This window comes from Python bivittatus, unplaced genomic scaffold (assembly GCF_059951505.1).
Source record: "Python bivittatus isolate LINGU-HERP-01145 unplaced genomic scaffold, Pbiv_v1 ctg000020_np1212, whole genome shotgun sequence".
Taxonomy (NCBI): domain Eukaryota; kingdom Metazoa; phylum Chordata; class Lepidosauria; order Squamata; family Pythonidae; genus Python; species Python bivittatus.
The window spans coordinates 12,181,560-12,201,732 of NW_028277030.1; the positions used below are offsets into that span (position 1 = coordinate 12,181,560).

A 20,173-nucleotide genomic window follows, 5' to 3' on the forward strand; every position below is an offset into this window, starting at 1 on the left:
AGCTAGTTATTAGACTCCTCTCTCTCTCTCAACCTAATAATCTTCCAACATCTTCACAACTATTCCTTCTCCAGCAGCACTGAATGCTAAGTAATTAAGTAGCAGAACATCCCATTAAGAAGATAAAATGCTCCTGATATAAATGTCTGGATGCGGGGTATGGGCTTAGACCAGCTATCAATGAATACATTATAATTGAAGTAAACGTAGATTTAGAAATATATGACGACAGAAAAGTCTTGCTTCTATCCAATCTACATCTTAAAGAGATGGAAGTATGAGAGACAGACAAACAGCGGAAGTCTCCTTTGCCTCTCAAGCATAGACTCATCTAACTAACAACAGGCTAGGTAGAAACAGACCCAGGGACTGCTGACGTGAGAACCCTTCCCTACATCTGTCTCTTGCCCTTTCCCCCAGTGGTCAAAATGGCTCATAGGTACACAGAGTTGGCCATCATCAAATTCCAAATGAGACACTAGAATTTTAATTGATCCAGCTAGTATTAATCAGGAGGTGAAATTCACATTGCAGCTACTTTTCCAACTTTACATATATGGGAGAGACTAACATGACTGACTAAATCTGAAGTGTGCCTTTTTTAACCGGAAACCACTAACTCCTTACTGAGGCAGCAGAAAAAGGAAGCCAAAAAACCATGGAGAAGCTGGCAGCTGATATGCTCTTTGGATATGATAGTCCTCAAAATGTAAAAGCAGCTGTATCACTATATAAGATTTTAGCTAAAAAGGGTCCCATAAAGGCCAGACTGTACGTGGTTCTTTAATTAACTGTAGCTTTAAATAATTACTAGTCAATTTAAAATGAATAATGAATAATTGAAAAGCAGTAAATGTAGGTACATGGAACAAAGAAATCTCCACTAGGTAGTAAGTAAATAATGAATTCAGTTGACTAATTTGACAAGGGTAGTTGGATGTGTGCATAAAACATACCCACAAATTTATTGACTAATTAAAATGTTAGGGCAAGACTTCAAGCCTAAATCCTCTGAAGATGGTATATAGCTGGAAGTCATTTCCCCAAACTAAATTTACATTTATAAGAATGTTAAAAAGCCAGTTTTACATATTTTTTTTCAAAATGGTAATCAGAGAAGGTGGTTGATTCAATGTATGTGTGAGGATAGAGGACTGGGAGAGGGAATATAGTTCAGGTTGCATAGATTTGGGAGGGATGGAGTTCAGATGGTGATGATTGTAGGGGTGGAGAAAGCTGGAGAGGAGTTGACCTGGAAGACTGCCAGTATGGTAAGACCTCCCAAACCAGTAGAGCCACTGGAGAGAGTTGCTTGACTTCCAGACAGTTGAGATGATAGGAGTGGAGCTTTCAATCTGGAGTAATGGGGTGGCAACAACAACTCTATTACAGTGGCAACCATTGCTAGAGGGTGGCTGACTGCATCTGTGGCAGCTCATTGTTTGTGGGCACTTTTGGAGCTAACTGTTCATCAGTCTCCTCCTCTGACTTCGAATCTGAGCCCACCATGACACTAGAAGTCCTGATAGTGTCTGGGCTACTCTGCTGCCCATCAGGATCTGTCACGGGTATTTGGACCTAGTTGCCAGGCTAGTGGTGGACTCTTCCTGCCCACTAACGTTGAGGGACTTCAACCTCTGCATGACAGTTTTAGTAAAACCCAGGAGTTTGTAGCCTTCATGACAAACACAGGCTTGTCTCAGGTAATCTCAGAACCAACACACATGTGTGGTCATATATTAGACCTTGCCTTTGTTTTAGAACAGTTGCTATGTAATCTGGATGTTGAAGGTATTATCATCACTCCACTGCCAAGATCAGATCATTTCTAGGTCCAGATGCAGTTAATAGTCACCTGTAATCTGTATATGATCCATCCCAGATGGTTCATGGATTTGGATGGGAGTTTGGGGAGTTTCCTGACAATCTGACAGGCAAATCTGCTGAGGATCTGTTTTGCTTTTGGCAAAATAAGGTGACCTTGGCCCTTGACAAAATCATCCTTGAATGAACTCTCTCTGTCAACTGATCCCGGGTGGCTTCTTGGTTTACTAATAGCCTCCAGAAGATGAAACGACAGAAGCAATACCTAGAACATGTCTGGAGAAAGACCAAAAGTGAATCTGACCAAGCATGGGTACATGCCCACATGTAGGGCTACTCTGTGGTGATCAGAAAGGCAAAGTACTTTTATTTCTCTCTTATTGTGTTGGTGTGTTATGGCCCATTTAGGGTAGCTAATTCCCTATAGTGGTAGAAGATAGCCACATGATCTTGCTTTAAGGAATTTAAGAAATTGCAGAGCTTTATTACATTTGCTCCCCCCCCCCCACCAACGCAGTCCAAAACACTGTTTTGCCTTTGAAGTGCTGCACAGACATTTTTCAATTTGGCTATATCTGTTTCTTTTCTTACATAGTATCTTAAGAGTTGGAAGGGGTCATTTAGGTCACTAACTGCTAGTCAGTGCAAGAATCCAAATTAAAACATCCCAGACAGATAGCTGCCTCGCTTCTACTAGAACATATATAGTGAAGGGGAGTCCACTATCTCTCTAGGTACTTGGTCCCATGGTCAGATTGTTCTTACTATTAGGAAGCTTTTTCTGAACACTCAATTGGAAACTGCTTTCATGTAATATAGATCCATGATTCCAAGTCATGCCTTCTGGAATGATAGAACAACTAGGATTTTATGCCCCAATTTTCCTGTTGAAAAATAAGAATAAATAGTTGGCTTTGGGGATGGGGGAAGATCTTATGCCTGCTGCTGTTCTCATGTCTTTTGTCTGTAGCAAAATGATTGCTATTTTTATGGTTTTCTTTAGCTTTCTCTTCAACTGGCAAAGCTATTCTTACCTCACTTTCCTTGGCTGCCTTCATATACTACTAAACAGATTGTCTCCTCTTTCAGACCCAACATGATATGAATTAGGATACCAGAGAAATTTAGATGCACCAGATCCCAAATAGTGGTAGGCAAATTGCTTATTCTTCCCCTGCTCAACTTTAGGAAAGAAAGGTGACCTCATTGGTCTTACAAAACCACAGAGGATTTCAAACAGCTTCCTTTTCACAGAGTAATTGTCAATGAGAAAATTAGCATGGATGAGCAAGCCATCATTCATTCACCCACTTAGATGGGTCCTCTGTGATCTGACAGGCCACTCCGTATCTTCTATATTGATCCTGCACTCCTAGTAGGATGCTAACCAGCTATTTAGTGCTACTGCACTGAAATAGGGAGCACTCTCTGCCCAGTTGCAAATACGAATTGATGTGTGCCTAAGATCACTGTAATAGTATTCCTTATCAACAGGAAGATCAAGTGTACATACTCAATTTCAAACTTGCATGTGGTCATCAGAGCCAAACTTTACCCACCCTAGAACTGAGGCCTGATTCATGTTACCTTTGTTACAGTAAAATCACTTGTTGAATTTTATCATTCTGTTTCACTGGAGGAACATCGCACTGAAAAACTCATGTGGTAAGAACAGGCATTTATCACATCCAAACGCAAGAAGAAGGAATCAGTCTTCTCCTTGATATGCCATTTTTTAAATAGTGAAATGTGTATTTTGTATGGAGGAGCATTTAATCAGAAATGATATAACAGAAGTTTACTATGCAAAGACTTTCCCTAAATTTCACCATAGTAAGCTAAGGTAAATATGTCAATTCATTCTTTACCCAGGAATAAATCAGCTAATCATTGCATGAAATTCTCCTGATAAGACCACATCAAAGTAACTTTGTCATATTAAGATTTTAATTTAAGACATTTGTTAACAAATTGGTTGGTAAAAAGCCTTTTGTTGTTGTTTTGGTTCTACAGGCATTAGATTCTTGTCATCAGATGGACCTATATCAGGCAAAGGTAAAAGGAAATGCTCTGTTAAATCTGGTCTAAAATGGCATTTTAAAAATATATTTCTGGCATGATTTTATTTAATTTTTTCTTAGGCACTTGTATATTACACATTTACTAGTATCAGGAGCAATCTTATATCTCAGATGATCATGGTTTGTAAATCAAGTGTTTCAGCTATTTCCAGTTCTAAATTCCTGAATAATAAGCAAAATAATTTTGAATTTTCTTTTTTTTTGAGTTATCATTACTGGCTAGGAATCAATGTTCCAAAGATTTGTGAAGTAGCACTAATTAATTATGTTACAAATTTCAGTGAGTCCTCTTGATGTGTTGAATGTAGCCTTGTTTTAAAATGTATCTATAGTAGTTTAGGTCCTTTATGGAAAAAATGGGGGGAAAACCCATTTTATACAATATAAAAGGGGGAAAAAATTCAAAAGAACCTTGGGTTCCATTTATTCAGAATACAAAGTGGTACTTAAATGCAGTCATCAGTGCCAAAGAAAAATGGAAAGAATCTCAATTCTGAAATGCCCTTCAGCAGAGCAGTTAAAAAACCTTACAAAAACTGAACAGATTCTATCAAGTGCACACCGGTAATTTACATAAAAGTACTTCAGTCTCCACAACCTGCAAAAGGAATTTAGGGATGCTGGCACAGAGTACTTTAGTTCTCTGAGTGTGCAGTGGACAGAAGCCTTCCTCCACATTATAGCGTTAACATACATTGTGTTTTCAGATATATGAATCCTGCTGCTCATGTCCTTGTTCTTTTGGTAATAGTCTAGGGACCTGAAGGTTGCCTTCAAAAGACAGGCTACAATTTGAGGTTCTGCATCTGGCCACACCCAACATTACAACCCTGAAATGCTCATTATAGTGATGGATCCCACTGTTCTGCAGAACAGCATATCTGGCAGTTAATAACAAATGTGTTTGCATTTGTTGAAAGCAGTGGATTAACTGTGAAGTAATAATCAAATCAAAATTGCGTATCCACAAGTGTACTGTTGATCCGGTCCTTCCCCTCCTAGCTTTTGAAATGGGTAGAAGCTCATCTTTCTCCCCAAGCCTCAAGAACCTTCCTGAACACCCATGGCTCAAGATCAGAGATGAAAAAAAGAGACCGGGTTTCTTCCTATGTCGCCAGATCACTGTTTTCTCTCTGCATGAAGTAACTAAGTTCACAGGGCAAGCAGCGGAGAATAAGGGAAAAGGGAAGTGATTTGAGTCCTTCCATTGCATATAGCTTTTTCTACTGAGACGTGAGTGTCAACCTGTATGAGCATCTGCATAACAGGAAACATCAAAAGTGCTACAGAAATTGCACTGTTGTATGAATTCTTCTGCAAGCTCTGTTGCAAGCAATGTAAAACGATGCTTACAGATAAGACAGGTAAAATAGATATTTTTTTCCCTTATCAAGGAGCCACTTGGCTCTGGCTACCCGGAGTATATTAAAAAAGATGGCATCTGTGAAGCTTGATATAATGACGTTCTCTCACCGGCCCCATCTTCCTTCCCCCTCAGGGTAAACAGATATTTTCCATCTACTCAGGATACTTGAGATGGATTGGAGAATTTTGCTTGCACGTGGTAGTGGCAGACGTTAAGATCATAGTATCCATTTCCCCCGTCATGGGCCTTCCGTTTTCTTTTTTCTTTTTTTCATTTTTCTTTTTAATAGTCTGCAATGAATTCAAATGAATAAATAAGGCAAGAAAAAACAAGAATGCAAGATAACGGTGCAGAACAATATATGTCAGTATTCCATCAGAGGTTACATATAGCACTCAATTTATCAGTAGAAGAGATTATTGTTATCCTAACTTATATAATTTTTCCAGATCCAAGTAAAATGTGATTCATCACCTTGGCTAGTCAGTATTCGAGTTTTATCAGTCACTTTTTCCCAAAGAACAATTTTTTTTGCACATCAATTATCCAATGTTACCCAGAAATTCTCAGTTTTGCAGCCAGGAATAAGAATACAATAAGCTCACTTTTGTTTGGTTTAAAGTTATCTCCCTCAAAAATATGTAATAATCCCACGTCTGGCACACATTCTACTTTTTGTTTAGTTATAATTGCATATGAAAAAATGTTTCCTTCTGATTGCAACCCCCTCCAACATTTTGATAAATAACTATAGGCTACTTGTGCTAGTCTAGTTGGAGTTAAATGCCAGTGATGTAATATATTCCACTGCATCTCTTGAGTGGAAGTTGATAGAAAACCACCAGATTTCCAAAATGTTGGCCATTATGTCTCTTCCATTTGTTTCCCTAAATTTGTAACACCTGTTCATTTTCTGTATCCATTGAAGGGAGATTCTGCAGTATCCATATCTTATAAAATATAGTCGCCATTTTGGTAATGTGAGTTACTTTTATTGTTATCAACAGTAGCTAACAAATTAGAAAAAAAAATGAAGATATGCCAGTTGAAAAAGTGAGGCTGATGGAAAGACCAGAAAGTCTGAATTTTAATGAAGAATTCTTGCACTGGGAATTACATCAATACCGTAAGTTTTTGGCTGAAAGGGGAGACACAAAGATACCGGTAAGAGAATTTTCCTCCATTTCTTCCTCTTTGGCCTGCTTCACATAACACCTTAATGTGGTTTTTGAATTAACCCATTTTCTGGATTCCCAAAATACAATTAATCTAATGGCTGGGTTTGCACAATACACTAAGACAGGCAGATATACATATACACATACACAATTAAAATTAATTAATTATAGCATTTTTTGTAAAGATTGCCACTAGGTCTTCAACTGATCTGGGTAAATGTGTTGTGGGAACACATTCTCTATTTATGACAGCATTTTACAATGAATTCTTTATAACCTCCGCTATCCACGAGTTCTATAGATTAGACACATGGCCATAATAGAAAATGTTCTACTATATTTCAAAACATTTGTAGAAGACTAGCCATGTTTATCTGTTGCAGAAAAAAGAAAAAGGAAAAAAAGGAAGAGATGTCTTCTACACCATAAAGATTATCACAGACCTTACGATTACCATCATATTGCAGCATTCAATTCATTTCATCATATGTGGGAAATGCTGTTGTTTATTTCAGGCTTATTTACATACTATTGGCAGCAGGAATAGAGGGTCAGGTGGAGAATGAAATGTGTAGGGTACAGAAAATAATAATTGATTGAATTACTGCTATATTCAAAGTTGTTGGGTGATAATATAGATATTTTTGCAGGGCAACCTGATAAAAAGTCTTCATTTTATCACACTACACAGAACGTTTTCACACACTTTCTGGAAATCTTTCTCTGATATTTCTTCATTCATACATAGTTACTTTAACATAGTGACAGTGCTCTAGGACAGTGAAATATTCCCCCCCACACACTTTTTTTTTTTTAATATTCCCTTTTCTGATGTCAGATTTTCTCTTGGGTAGCCAAGACTGCTTGACCTGCAATAGGGGACTGTTGGAAAAATCAGATACATATTGCATTAGAAAATGAGCTGGAATATTAACATTTTTAAGTCCTGTAATAATATTGCTAAAATAGGAGGGCTGGCTGATTCTACATCTCCAGCAGAGTCTGATTCAACAGTCTTTACAGCTGTGATGTGCTCTTGTATTATGTTTAAGGTTTGGTGGCTATATGCAAGCAATAATAACCCTAACTCCCTGCCCGCACCATATAAGTTGTAGTTAATATGTTCAAGCAGTTTTAGTTGGGAATTGTTGGTAACAATTAGTGGGGTTCTGTTATTTTATTTGCTGGGTTTGTCCTATAGTGGATTCTTCCTCAGTATCAGTATATCTGGTCCTTTTCTTTTTTCTTTTTTACTTCCTTGGCTGGTAATATAGTGTGAGAAATGCCTTCTTAAAGTGGGAGATTCTGTATCATAGCCTGAATAGAAAAAAAAATAGAGAGAGACCGAATTTGAGAAACTATTTTTGAACTGCAACTTCTAGGTCCCTTCACCAGTGACCATGTTGGCTCAGACTCAGACTCTGTTGGGAGTTGTAGTTCAGGAACATGTTGAAGAACTATGGTTACCCATCTCTGTTACTGAAATGGTGTAGTAGGTGTAATATGATAGTGGATTTCCATTACACAGTTGCACAACTGGGACTAGAAGATACATATGCTGCATGGACTGATCTAGGTTTAGCCTGAAGTTGGCAAAAGTTAAGTACTGGTGGAATTTCACTAAGTAAATATAACAAATCTTTAAGAGGTCATAGGATTCTTTGTCAAATATTTGTTTTTCCCTAGCGAAGGCAACACTGAAATATATTGAAAACTACCTTATAATATTGTGAGCCACTTAATAATGTTAAAATATATTATTTGTATAACTTCCTTTCCCAGTTGTTTCATAGCTGCTCCAAAGGATGGGACGGTGCTAGTAAGAAAAGGTACCTATCAGTTCTATGCAGGAAAGGTTTCTATTAACAAACTAGAAAGATTCTTGGAATTTGAGCCTGGTGAAAAAATTTAGGAGGGCATAGTAAGTGTATTCTGAGAGCAGTTTTGTTGTTTGGTTAATACATGCCTTGTGAAGTCTTATACAGAGATAGATACCAACAGTCTAATCTACTGGATTATGACAGCATTATTACTTACAATATTGTAGTTGTTCAGTCATTTCCAACTCTTTGTGACCCAATGAACAACAGTTCACCAGAACTTTACTGTCTGTTAGTAAAGTTTTCTTTGAGGTGTAATCTTGTGCTCATGATATTAATGACAGTGTCTAACCATCCTGTCCACTGATGGCTTCCTTTTCTGTTGCCTTTGATTTTACTACGCATGAGGGTCCTCTCCAAAGTTTTTTGCTTTATGATTCCAAAATATTTAAACTTTAGCTTCATTATTATTAATGTAGCCAGTGAACCATCTGGATTTATTTAATCTAGTACTTAATTATTTGCTCTTCTTACTGCCCAAGGTATTCTCAACAGTTTTCTTCATCATGACTATTCAAAGGTATCCTTTTTTCTTTGTTCAGCCTTTTGATGGTCCTACTTTCATAGCTGCACCAAATGACTGGGAAGACTCTGGCCTTGACAAAGCATACCATTAATATTTTGTTTAGGTTTGTCACAGGCGTTGTTCTGAAAAATAGGTATTGCTTTATTTTATAGTTACAATCACCATTCCTGTGGACTTTTGAGCCAGAAAGATAAATTCTGTTGCTACTTCTACTTCTTTACCCATTGGGATTGGATTGGCATTAGAAGTTGACATAATTTTGAAAATTATATTATTAACAGGGGAAATAAGTGCAATCGTTTAGTAATTTGAGCATTCTTTGAGCTGGTATTGAGTGATAAACTTATCTTTTCCAGTCACTGTTGTGCTTTCTATGCCTGCTAACAAATGACAACAGCACTACGAAGACCATCTTTCAAGAGTTTAAACAATTCTGCTGGTATTTCATCAATGTCTGCAGCTTTGTGATTAGCAGTATTTTCTACAGCCCGTTTAACTTTCCAAAATGTCTGGTTCTAGCTCAGGGGGCATACCTTCATACGTATTTGTGATTTTGGTTTCTTTTTTGTATTGAACATGTATTTGAAATTTCTTTATATTTTATTTCTCCATTGATATTTTTTGCTTTAGGGTTTGTATCCCGACATTGACTTTAGCACTCATTTGCTAATAATGATGGCCACTCCATTTATCCCAGAATCATATCCTGGTTATGAATATCCATTTAGTTGCCTTGGCATTAAACTGGAGTGGGTTGCTATTTGCTTCTCCAGGGATCATATTTAATTTGACCCTTTGTCTGTGACCTGCCCATTATAGGTAATTCTTCTGGAATAAGCATTTCTAATGGTGAAGTTCAGTGTTTCTCAACCTTGACAACTTTAAGATGTGTGGACTTCAACACTGGTATAGTTCATACTGTCATTGGACTGTGCAAAGCCCTTCAAACTCTACAAGGTAATGATCCATGAAGGAGATTACTTAGTATAAATGCAGGATATAATTGCTGTGGAGACATACAGTTCTCCAATCCAGTCTTATCCTTTTGCTATTATGTGTAGTTTATTTACTTTGCGTACCAACAATTCATTTTTTCCAGGTATATCTTGGACAGCTGCATCTTGTGGGAAGAAGAGGACTAGAAAGAGATCATTCTGTATATATGCTCAGATTTCAGGGATGAACACTGTTCCACTAACATTTCTTAATATGTACATTCTCAATTTTGAACATGTTTAAAAAGATGCTGTTTTTTTAAACCCAGTATCCTACCGTTGGATTATAATTCCCAGCCAAAGGCCTTCCTGGCTGAACATTTTAATGGGTTGTAGTTGGAATGCAGGAAACACACATACAGTTTCTTTTAGGAATCTGTTCCCTTCTTTTTAAAGTCTTGTGTGTTCCAAATGCAATTGAGAAGGTTGATGCTAAAGCTTTTTCAGATGGAGAAATGCTAGCAACATGGGAGTTTTTTCAGCAAATGAAGATTTCATAAAGAGGCTGCATTCTCTGAGTGGAATAAACTGAGTAAACTTTGAGTTCTCTTTTAAATCCTACCTCAGATTTAAATATTTTCAGAAAATGACTGTAAACATTGAGCTTTTGTTTTTCCAATGTATTTAAAGTAAATTGAGAATTTGAATTATTTCAAATTCAATTCAGTTTTAGGAAACTGGATTCCCTAAAATTGGGAGAAAACAAAGCAAAACCCCAAGGCTCTTAATTTCACAATCAGGTCCAGAGGCATTAGCAGCATGTAAAACCTCTGAATTATTGTCAGTTTCAGAATCAGTTTGGGGTTATTCTGAGTCTTCAGTATTTTTGGTAAACAATTAAAAACTACTGCTTGAGAAGATACATTGTTTTCAAGAACTTTTTAGTTTTGTTTTTTAGTTTCTCATTTTTTTTCCTTTTTTCCCCTCTCTTTTTGTATACAAAAGTAAATAAAAAAATTCTAAAAATCCAGATTCGGAAAAATGTTATATAAATGCTAACTTTCCCTTCCTATTTTTCTTCAGAAAGCTTTCTACTGCTTTCTAACAGCAGCAAATGCAGGGAATGCAAATGGGATGGCATTCCTTGGAAAGGTACATAATTTGTTTCCTGAGATTAATTTGGGCCATATTCTTTTCTAGTCCCTTCCTATAAATAAAATTAGGTCAGTTACAAAATACAGAAAAATCCAAAGGAACAGCACGTAACAGTTTCTTTGGGAATTTTCACTAAGGTATTATATATCCATCAGCTAAACAGTGTCCTTTTAATATATGCAGATGTATTTAGAAGGAAGTACTGTTGTGACTCACAGTAATAATATAGCTTTGAAGTTCTTCAGAATGGCAGCAGATAAATTAATGTATTAGTTTTTAAAGATTTTTCTTTCTTGTACTTTGCATGGATTTCAAGGAACTTGCAGAAATGTTCATATAATTTAGCTAGAGTCTTGCATAGTAAGAAGGAGGGATATGAAAGTGTATGTGAATGTAGCACATCTATACTAACACAGTGAACACACAGTTGGACTTGTATAACACTATATGATTGGACATACATAATATATATAGACCTCAAATAATATTAAGGCTAAATCCAATGCTCTTGGGCCAGAAATGGATGGTGTAGAAGGAAAATGGTTTATTTAAGTTACAGTAGGTAATAACTAACTGAAAAGATATGAAGGAACTTGTAAGAAAGTTAATGAAGTTTAGTGTCAGGAGTAAATATTATCTTAGGAAGATCAAAGGTAGCTAAAGGAATTGGAACAATATAACTGTTGGAAAGTCAGAAGTTTGAGAAAGCAGTAGATGGTGAAGATATTAAGAAGGAGTCAATAGCAAAAAGACAATTCAGGCCAAACTCTAGCTCTGAAAAGAAGTGGAAGAAAACATCAACAGTAAATTCTGCTTTTTAGGTGACAGAGGGCTTTGTTGTGGAATACCCTGTCATTCGAGTTTCTTTTTTTCTGGAAGAGGTTAAGAAGATTAATGATATCTTTCAGTTTGACAGATGGGATCTAGAAGCATATCTTCAATACTTCTGTAATAGTGGTCATTAGTCTCCAATGAAGGAAAATAAAGTCTGTCAAGCTGAATTTGATTCCTGGTGACTGCATAGCCATGGCCATGTAGTTTTCTTAGAAACAATATGGAAAGTCCCGATCAGGTCTGCTTAGCATTTTCAAGAGTAGTGAAGAGTGAGCTCTAATGAAGGACTGTGTGCCAAATCTCAGTAAAGTTTGTTTCATTTTTGAACTGCTTGTACCCATTATAAGTTCTTCCTAATGTTGAAATGAAATGGAGATTATGCCCAAAACATGGAATTCCCATTTAGCAATCATAGTTAATATTTATTGATGGACCTGGTTCACCATATTAAGGTGATGAATTCCATTGTTTAAGCTACAGTTCTGAAGTGCATATATTTATCTGAAGAATAATTCTCATTGAATTCAGAAAGGAGATTCACAGAACATTGCATTTCTAATCATGAATGTGAAGAAATAACTTATTTTGCTCAAAGTCATATGAACAATGTCAAGTGACACAGGTGAAATATGAGAGAAAACAACTAAACTTATGATTTAGATTTTGGACTACAAGCAGGGAGATCCATGCTCTAGTTCGCTCACAGTATGGGAAGTTCTCTGAGTGATTTGTCAGTCATTCTTTCTCAGCCAGTCATCCTTTCTCAGCCTGTGCGAAACAAGCACCACAAATCTCTCTCTCTGGGTTAGTCAGAAGTAGTTTTATTGGAAGCATTTGCAAAGGCTGGTGGGCTTCGTTGCAAATAAGGAGCCACCCCCACATACACACTCCGGCCTAATTATATACATTCCCGATCGCAAGTCCCTCCCCTTTTCCCCATTGGCTAAGGTACTCAGGGTGTACACTCTTTCCGGCCGCTCTATGATTTCTTCCTGGTCCCTCCCACCTCATCCATTGCAAGTCTATGGTAATTTGCTCAAGGTTTCAGCTAATTGCATTATACTGATAAAGACTGCCCCAGGTTAAATTAGTTTTTATTTACATTGTCCCACACAAGGAGACAACTTCCTCTCCATCTGCCACTATTTGATAACCATAACACTTAACACTACTTCCTTATCTCTCACACAGCTGCACTCTTAGTATGCTCAAGCTACTATTTGTCAATAATAACATATTTTATCCATCTCTCACAAGCCTAACCTACCTCACAGAGTTGTTGTTGTGGGGGAAAATGGAAGGAGACAGCACTGTGTATGCTACCTTGCGCACCTGAAGATAAAGCAGGATATAAATCTAATAAGCAAATCAGTACCTAAATTCAATCTTGTTACATGTGTTGACTCACAGAAATCATGAGACATACTGTACTCTACCCTGTATTTCTAATGCTTTTTTCTCTCAAATGTTTTTTCCCTGCTTCTGAAGGCAACATGATGGCTTTTCTATGCTGCCAAGTATATAATTTGGAAAAGCGTGATTTCTGTTTGCTGACTTGTCCAAATGAACTACAAACTACCAATCCCATTTTAACTGCAGTGCCGTTAATATATAGTTCTGTATGTCATGCTAAGCCAGAACATTTGGTTAACTGAGTAAACTAATATCATGAGAACATCATAGGGAAAAGCAGCCTCGATGTTTCAAAGTTGTGGTCTACCACTATCAATTTTATTTGTGTAATGCTACTGGGAAGGTGGGTGCTACTTGTAAAAGTAGTGAGAATCACACTGAGGTGCTTCCTGTTGGCATGGGGAAACTACTTTGAAGAGATTAAAACTGAACTATAAATTTGACTAGACAGTTTATTCTTTCTTTTTTAAAGAACAATCCATATCAAATGTGCAGGGATGATTATTTCATTCTTGCAAAATAAATATTTTTAAGCATTAAAAATGGGCTAAAATAAAAATCATAGAGGCAGCTGCAGCTTGCAATATGGCACTTTGGGGAGGGATGGGGGTGGAGAAGGCATCTCAGAAGGGACCCTCCCTAGTTTTTGGGAGAGTAAAAGTAAGGGAGCGGAGAGGTGCTTTCAGACTTGCAAGATTCTGTTACTGTAACCTTACAATAAAGGTGGTATTAGTACTCATGTTGGTGCTTCTTGTTTGGACTACCTCAAAGGGTTGACACAGATTGCACTAGAATCTGCATTTCCAACATATTAGTTACTGGGGTGATCATCACTCTGTTTTTCAGTGTAACTATTTATAACATGGGGTATATGCCATTTATTCCATCTCTAGCTCACTGGGAGAAAAGTAGGAAATAAACATGAGGAGCAAAAAATAAGATTTGTTAATCAAGACAAGAGAAACCAGATACTTCAAGCATTATTTACTGATCTTTAATAGCTTTCTTTGTACTCTTCAGCTTTACAGAACTGTATGAGAGCTAGGAGGATGGTCAAAAAAGATCCTGACAGCATACTTTGCTTACCAGTCTGGTAATATAGATTAATCTCTTGTTCAATATGCCTGGCTGAAATGGGCTATGAGGTAGCTCAGAGTAATTCAGCTTACATCATGGAATCTGGTAAGGGAAATATCCAGTTATGCTCTTGCCTCTATTCTGCAATAGATGGGCTGCATTAAGATATGTAATGTGATGCCACAATTGTGTTACAGAAAAGGTTAAACTTCTACAGAGAAATCAGATATACCCACTGGCTCTTCTCTTATGGAAGTGAGCTGCAAGTCAAGGTATGAACAGACTTAAAAGCAATCTACTTTTATTAATATAATTTCCTCTGTTTGTGCTTTTACAACTGAGTAGCAAGAAATGATTATGTTAAGCCATCCCAAAGAATCATGTAATATTTTGGATACAGAATATGCAGACAATACTAAAATATTATTAAGATGGCATTTTCTTGGACACTCATTTTATGTTAAAACTGTTGTATTTTAAAATATTTATTTATTTATTATTTCAATTTCAAGGCTATCCAGCTCTGTAGTGACTCTGGGCAGCTTACAGATAAAAATTAAATGAAAACAATATATATATCCAGAAAAAGAAGACAGTATTAAAAACCAACTACATGCCTGTTTTGGTTTTGTTCCTTGCTCCTTTTTGTTTCTGTTTTGCCTCTTTTCATGATGATACCATTTTAACCAACAGTTGAAATCAGTTGAGGGGGAAAAAAACAATACTAGTCAATTTTCAGTTAATGGCTTTCTTTATTGCCTCCCATTTTATTTTAGTAAAGAGAAAACAGTCTTAAACACTTTAAATTGTTTTACTTTATTGGTATTTCATGCAAGTCATTCCACTCTATCAGAAAACAAGAATGCCTTGAAATATACTATCTCATGTTTGTTTGAGAAAATTATTTGTTAACCTGCCTCTCAAAATCTCTTGATAATGTTCAGAGCACAGAAATAAACTCATGGAAGAACGAAGACTTAGCTACTGTGTACCTTTAATTCCTGCTCAAGTACAGCAACTATGCCTCTTCCTCCTCTGTGCCCTGATGGTGATTAGATTTTGTAGAAGTTAAGCAGATGACTGGTCTCAACCTGCCACACTCTCTTAGACTTAATTTATGTCAGCCTGCATGGAAGAAGGAAATGGCAAACTACTTCCATATTATTGCCAAGAAATTACATAGATGTGTCCATGTAATCAAGAGGCATCCAGGTCAACGTAAGGAACTCTTTACTTTTATCTCTTCATTGTTAAATTTCATTTTTTCCCCTAATGGACTACTTTGAATGTTTTACCAATGTTCTCTGCCTGTTAGAGATTTATATTAATAATTTTGCTTTAAGGTTTGGTCATAGAATAGAGCAATGCTAAACGATAACTGCTGGATCATTTCTCTTTATAAAATGGACAAAATCCTCTGTCCACTCACTGTAAATTCTTTGAACTGCAAGTGGTAAAAGATGGTCTCCTTTGCATAAATGGGTTGAATTCTGTCTAGTTACTGACAAAAACTATCATATAGATTAAATAGTTGTACTTTATGAAATAGACCATTTTTCACGTAACGACAAATTCTATTGAAAGTTTACAACATAAATATAGTTTTATTACTCTGCTGTAAGCTGCTTTGAAAGTTTTATTGCGGAACACATAAAAATTTCAGAAATCAAATAAGATGTTTGAGGACTTTATGGATAAAAATGGAATTGAGTTTTATACATGAAGAGACAGTAAGTTAATTCCAATCCCTATCTAAAATACCATCTTGATAAGAAACAATTGAGATTATAAGATCAGCAGGCAAGGACTTCTTAAAGAGGTCCTCACCTTCTGATTGTGAGGTCTCTTTGTGGAAGAGGACCTCTTCCTACGTTGCTTCCAAACCATGAAATGCACTTATAGTCAGGAACAGACTCAGTCCCACTTTTTTTCTCCTTTTATAAAAGACATCCTCTTTACACAAGCCCTTAGGGTTAATTATGGAATTATTTACTGTTTTATGATATTTTAGATGTTGGGGTTATATATTTTATTGTCTTTAGCTGCCTTCAAGTCCCTATAGGTAGAAAGGTAGAATATAAATAAATAAAAATACTGCGGAGTCCTTGGGGTTCTCTGAGCCTGGTTATTTTCTTGGAGATGTTTCGTTACCCATCTAGGTAACATCTTCAGTGCTTATAATAAAAATACAATGCTTAAATAAAAATACCCATGTAGGATATATGTTTGCATTTTTCCAAGACTGTCTTCAAAAGCTAGTGGAAAAAAAATTTATTCTGAAAAGCTTACTGTAATCAGTTCAAGTTTATAGACAATGTGCAGGATACAAAATAAAATCAACATCATCTTCTTCATCTCTTCCATGTATTTGTTTTCCAGGCAATGCATTTGCCAGAGTTAAAACTAGAAATTATTACTTCTGTTGCTTTGGAACAACAAAAGATTATGCTACAGCAGCAGTTCATTATAATCTTGCTGCAAATCAACAGAGCACTGAAGCCATGTTCAATCTGGCATACATGTATGAAATGGTTTAGGCATTCCTCAGGTAAAGTAACCTGCCCCTGATGTTGTTTCAAACACTCGTGTTCATTTTTATTGTAAATATTCTAGTTAAATAACGAAGAACAGAAAACAATTTCTAATGCAATAAGGTAAGCTTTAATCAATTGAAAAGTGACTGACTAGTTTTGTAAGTCAGTGTGTTAATAAGAGCTGGATAACTTGTTGACTAAAGAAAATGTAAAGCATTAAGAAATGACTGACTGTATCTTGACATTTGCTAGTTCAGGTGTAGAATACGAATTGGTAGATTGTAGAGAACAAAATAGCCTTATATTGTCATGGAGAACTGAAAATGCAGAAAGAGGCTTCCCCTACTTGGTGCATTGGTTTTTGATCTCCATCACTGTCAGCCAGTGCTTCCTTGACCAAGTTGGCTGGGAATTATGGAAGCTATAGTCCAGTATGTCCAGTATGTTGGAAGAGCACCTGTGGGGAAAAGGCTTATCAAGACCACCCCACAACATTTTGCAGCCTACCCCACAAGTGAATAGGCATTATATCCAGACATGGCCCATTCCTGGCACTGTGGTGGAATAACTAACAATTCAAGGCTTTTTCATGATACTTAAAATGTGCTGCCTGAGTATAGCCACTTCATTCTGTATAGAAGCATTTTTTTCCTCCCAGAAAGGGATCTTTATTTTCTGTCCTGAGACTATGAGGAATGGACATTAGAAAGGGGAAACCCCTCATGCAAAAGGAGAATGTCAATTGTAGGGCTTTGGCTCTTGATTTCTTTATCTAAGCCATGTCTAGAAAATAATGACAGAAACAAAATAAGCAATGATTTATAACTAGAACCTTGTGCTGACTGATGGTTTGCAACATGAAACATCTTAAGGTCTTTGGTTTATATCTAATACTGTCCCTTCAGGACATTCAGACAAAACAACCTTGATGGCTCTACAATTGTGTTCTTTCTAGAAAGTACATGCATGTGTCTACACAGAAGTAAACCTGACAGAGTTAGTTGCAGTTTTCAGTTGTTGTATTTTTCCAGAGCAATTTGCTATTCTTAGAAATTATTTCTTATGCTCAGGATATACATTTAGCTAGAAGATGGTATGACCTGGCAGCTGAAACCAACCCAGATGCTATCATGCCAGTGTTCCTAGCATATATAAGGCTTGAGGCTATGCATGTGCTTACATATCTGCCACTTGTCACTGTAAGTCTGATTTATATAAGCTCAGTCTGTTCTAACAGTGTTAGCTGTAGGGTTATCAGATCTGGACCACAACACTCCAGAGAAGCATTGGATTTCAGCTAATTGTTTTCTGTATATTTTGATGTCATCTAGTGGCTGTCCAGATCTTTGAAGTCAGATCTGGTGGTCTTAGTTAGCTGTTCCAGGATACTTTCTTTATGAAACAGCTGTTGCTTTATATTTCTGTTATTTGTGGTTTTTAAATCTAGGATGCTATTAAACAAATGATAATGGTTGTTTTAAATGTTAAATGTCATAACTGACCTATATTGCAAATAATATTGCCACTGCAGATAACAAAACTGCAGATAACAAGACCTTAAAAAAGTACTTGGCACGTATGCAAACATCCCCCAGCCATGTTGAACATGTGTAAAGAAACAAAAAACAAGGTGAAACCCACAGATAGATGAAAACCTATTCCATGTATTACATGTACCACGTAAGGCAAGACTGCAAATGAGAGCAAAAGGTCAATAAAACTACATTTCATATCTGGTGGCTCTATGATTACTGTATTATCATAGATACTCCTCATACTAGCAGAAGTTGTGTGTACTGATAGAAATCACTGAACAACATTCAGGAAATATGCATACGAGTTTTTAGTATCAATATGGCCTCTCTTATTAGTGCATTACAGTACTCACCATATAAAGAATCGGTAGACTGTTCAACATTATTAATAGTATACTGATGTGTCAGATTGTTGTCAGAACAACAAGCAATGATGCCCTTACTGTTTCTGTTAGATGGCCAATAAAAGAAAGGCAAGGAAGGAAGATGACATTTACAATAGATTAAGCTGAAGGGGATCAGATGAAGGATCAAGCCAGGCTTTAACAGTTCATTAACACTTTTAATTAATAAATTCATTAAGGATTTTGAGGGGTATTAAAGGAAAACAAAGAAAGGGGGATTATTTCAGGCATAAGCAACAGCTTCAAGAAAGATGGTTGGTATATGAAAGCACAGAGGTGGTCGTCAATGTCAGTGGTAAATTACATAGTACATAAAAATGATTAAAGGGGAAGAGAGATCTCATTAAGTTCATATTGTAAAAATTGATTTTAACACATTTCCTACCTATGTTTCATAGTGTAGATTTGTTTTTGTGATTTGTTAAACATGTTTATTTAATGTGTTGGGCAACATTCATAACATGGTTTAACAAACCATAATTTTGTATTATGCTAAGCCAGTAACAGAAAGACATTTGTGGAGTCACTGGAGTGGTCCATGCATCAATCTCTTCTGTATGTTGATCTTTCTTTCCCTTCTGGAAAATGGTGGATGGGGAGGCGTTGCAGAACAGGTCCTTTCCTACAGCCCAGGATTTGACTGTTCCTTTGCAGCACCAAAAGGAACAGTCTGCCACTAACTGTGGGTTAGTGAGTCAAAAGAGTGATGTATTTCAAAAGTGCTTGAACATAGTGAAAGTGGGAATGCCCAGGGGATGGGGACAGTCAGCATGAAAAATTACAGATGGTTGCTATGTACGTAGTAATGGAAGAGAGACAGGCATTGAAAGAGAAAACAAGGCAAAATCTTAGAAAGAAGTTACAGCAGTCTAATAAAAAATATGAAAATGCAGCCAGGGTTTTAATGAAAGGTACAAAAGAGGGGTACACCTTGCAAAAAACAAAGAAAGATTTTGCAACCACATAGTTTTAGGGGGGAAGTTAAGAATAAATTCTAGGACATCTACATCAGTGCAACTGAGGGCATTATGGAGGTATTACAACACTTCCAGGAAGATATTACATTGCAATCCTAGTATGACTACCCAAAAGTAAGACTTACTGAAGTCAATAGGGTATCTATTCACAGCAAGATTGTACTTAACCAGTTAACCTGTCAGAAATATAGCTTGATAAGTTTCCATGGCATCAGTAAAGCTCTTGTAGTAGCCAAGAAAAAAAAAGAATTTAGTACAAAACATATCTGTAAGAAGCACTGTTTTTTATATATATATAAAGGTTTTTCTTCTCTTCAACAGCTTACTGGAGTCTAGAAACTGACAGCATTTGATAGTTTGCTAAGACTACACTGGGATCTGCGTACGTTTATATTCCTGTTTATGTTACTGATATTGTTAATAGCCAGTTAGCAAAACTGAACAGTATTAGCTG

General features: G+C 36.5%; 1 protein-coding gene across 1 annotated transcript; it reads left to right on the top strand.

Moving 5' to 3' along the window:
* Positions 1 to 622: 622 nt before the first annotated feature.
* SEL1L2 (SEL1L2 adaptor subunit of SYVN1 ubiquitin ligase) lies at positions 623 to 20,160 on the top strand (the record flags this gene model as incomplete). Its single annotated transcript, XM_088149979.1, is given in 18 exon segments — positions 623 to 743; positions 746 to 771; positions 3,838 to 3,879; positions 3,966 to 4,026; positions 4,111 to 4,185; positions 6,279 to 6,301; positions 6,304 to 6,435; positions 9,955 to 10,011; positions 10,874 to 10,942; positions 11,129 to 11,211; positions 11,637 to 11,748; positions 14,213 to 14,312; positions 14,315 to 14,374; positions 14,467 to 14,541; positions 16,649 to 16,795; positions 16,798 to 16,817; positions 17,874 to 18,002; positions 20,041 to 20,160. Coding segments are annotated over 18 exon segments (1,452 nt in total), but the record flags the coding sequence as incomplete, so codon positions are not given.
* Between the last annotated feature and the right edge of the window lie 13 nt (positions 20,161 to 20,173).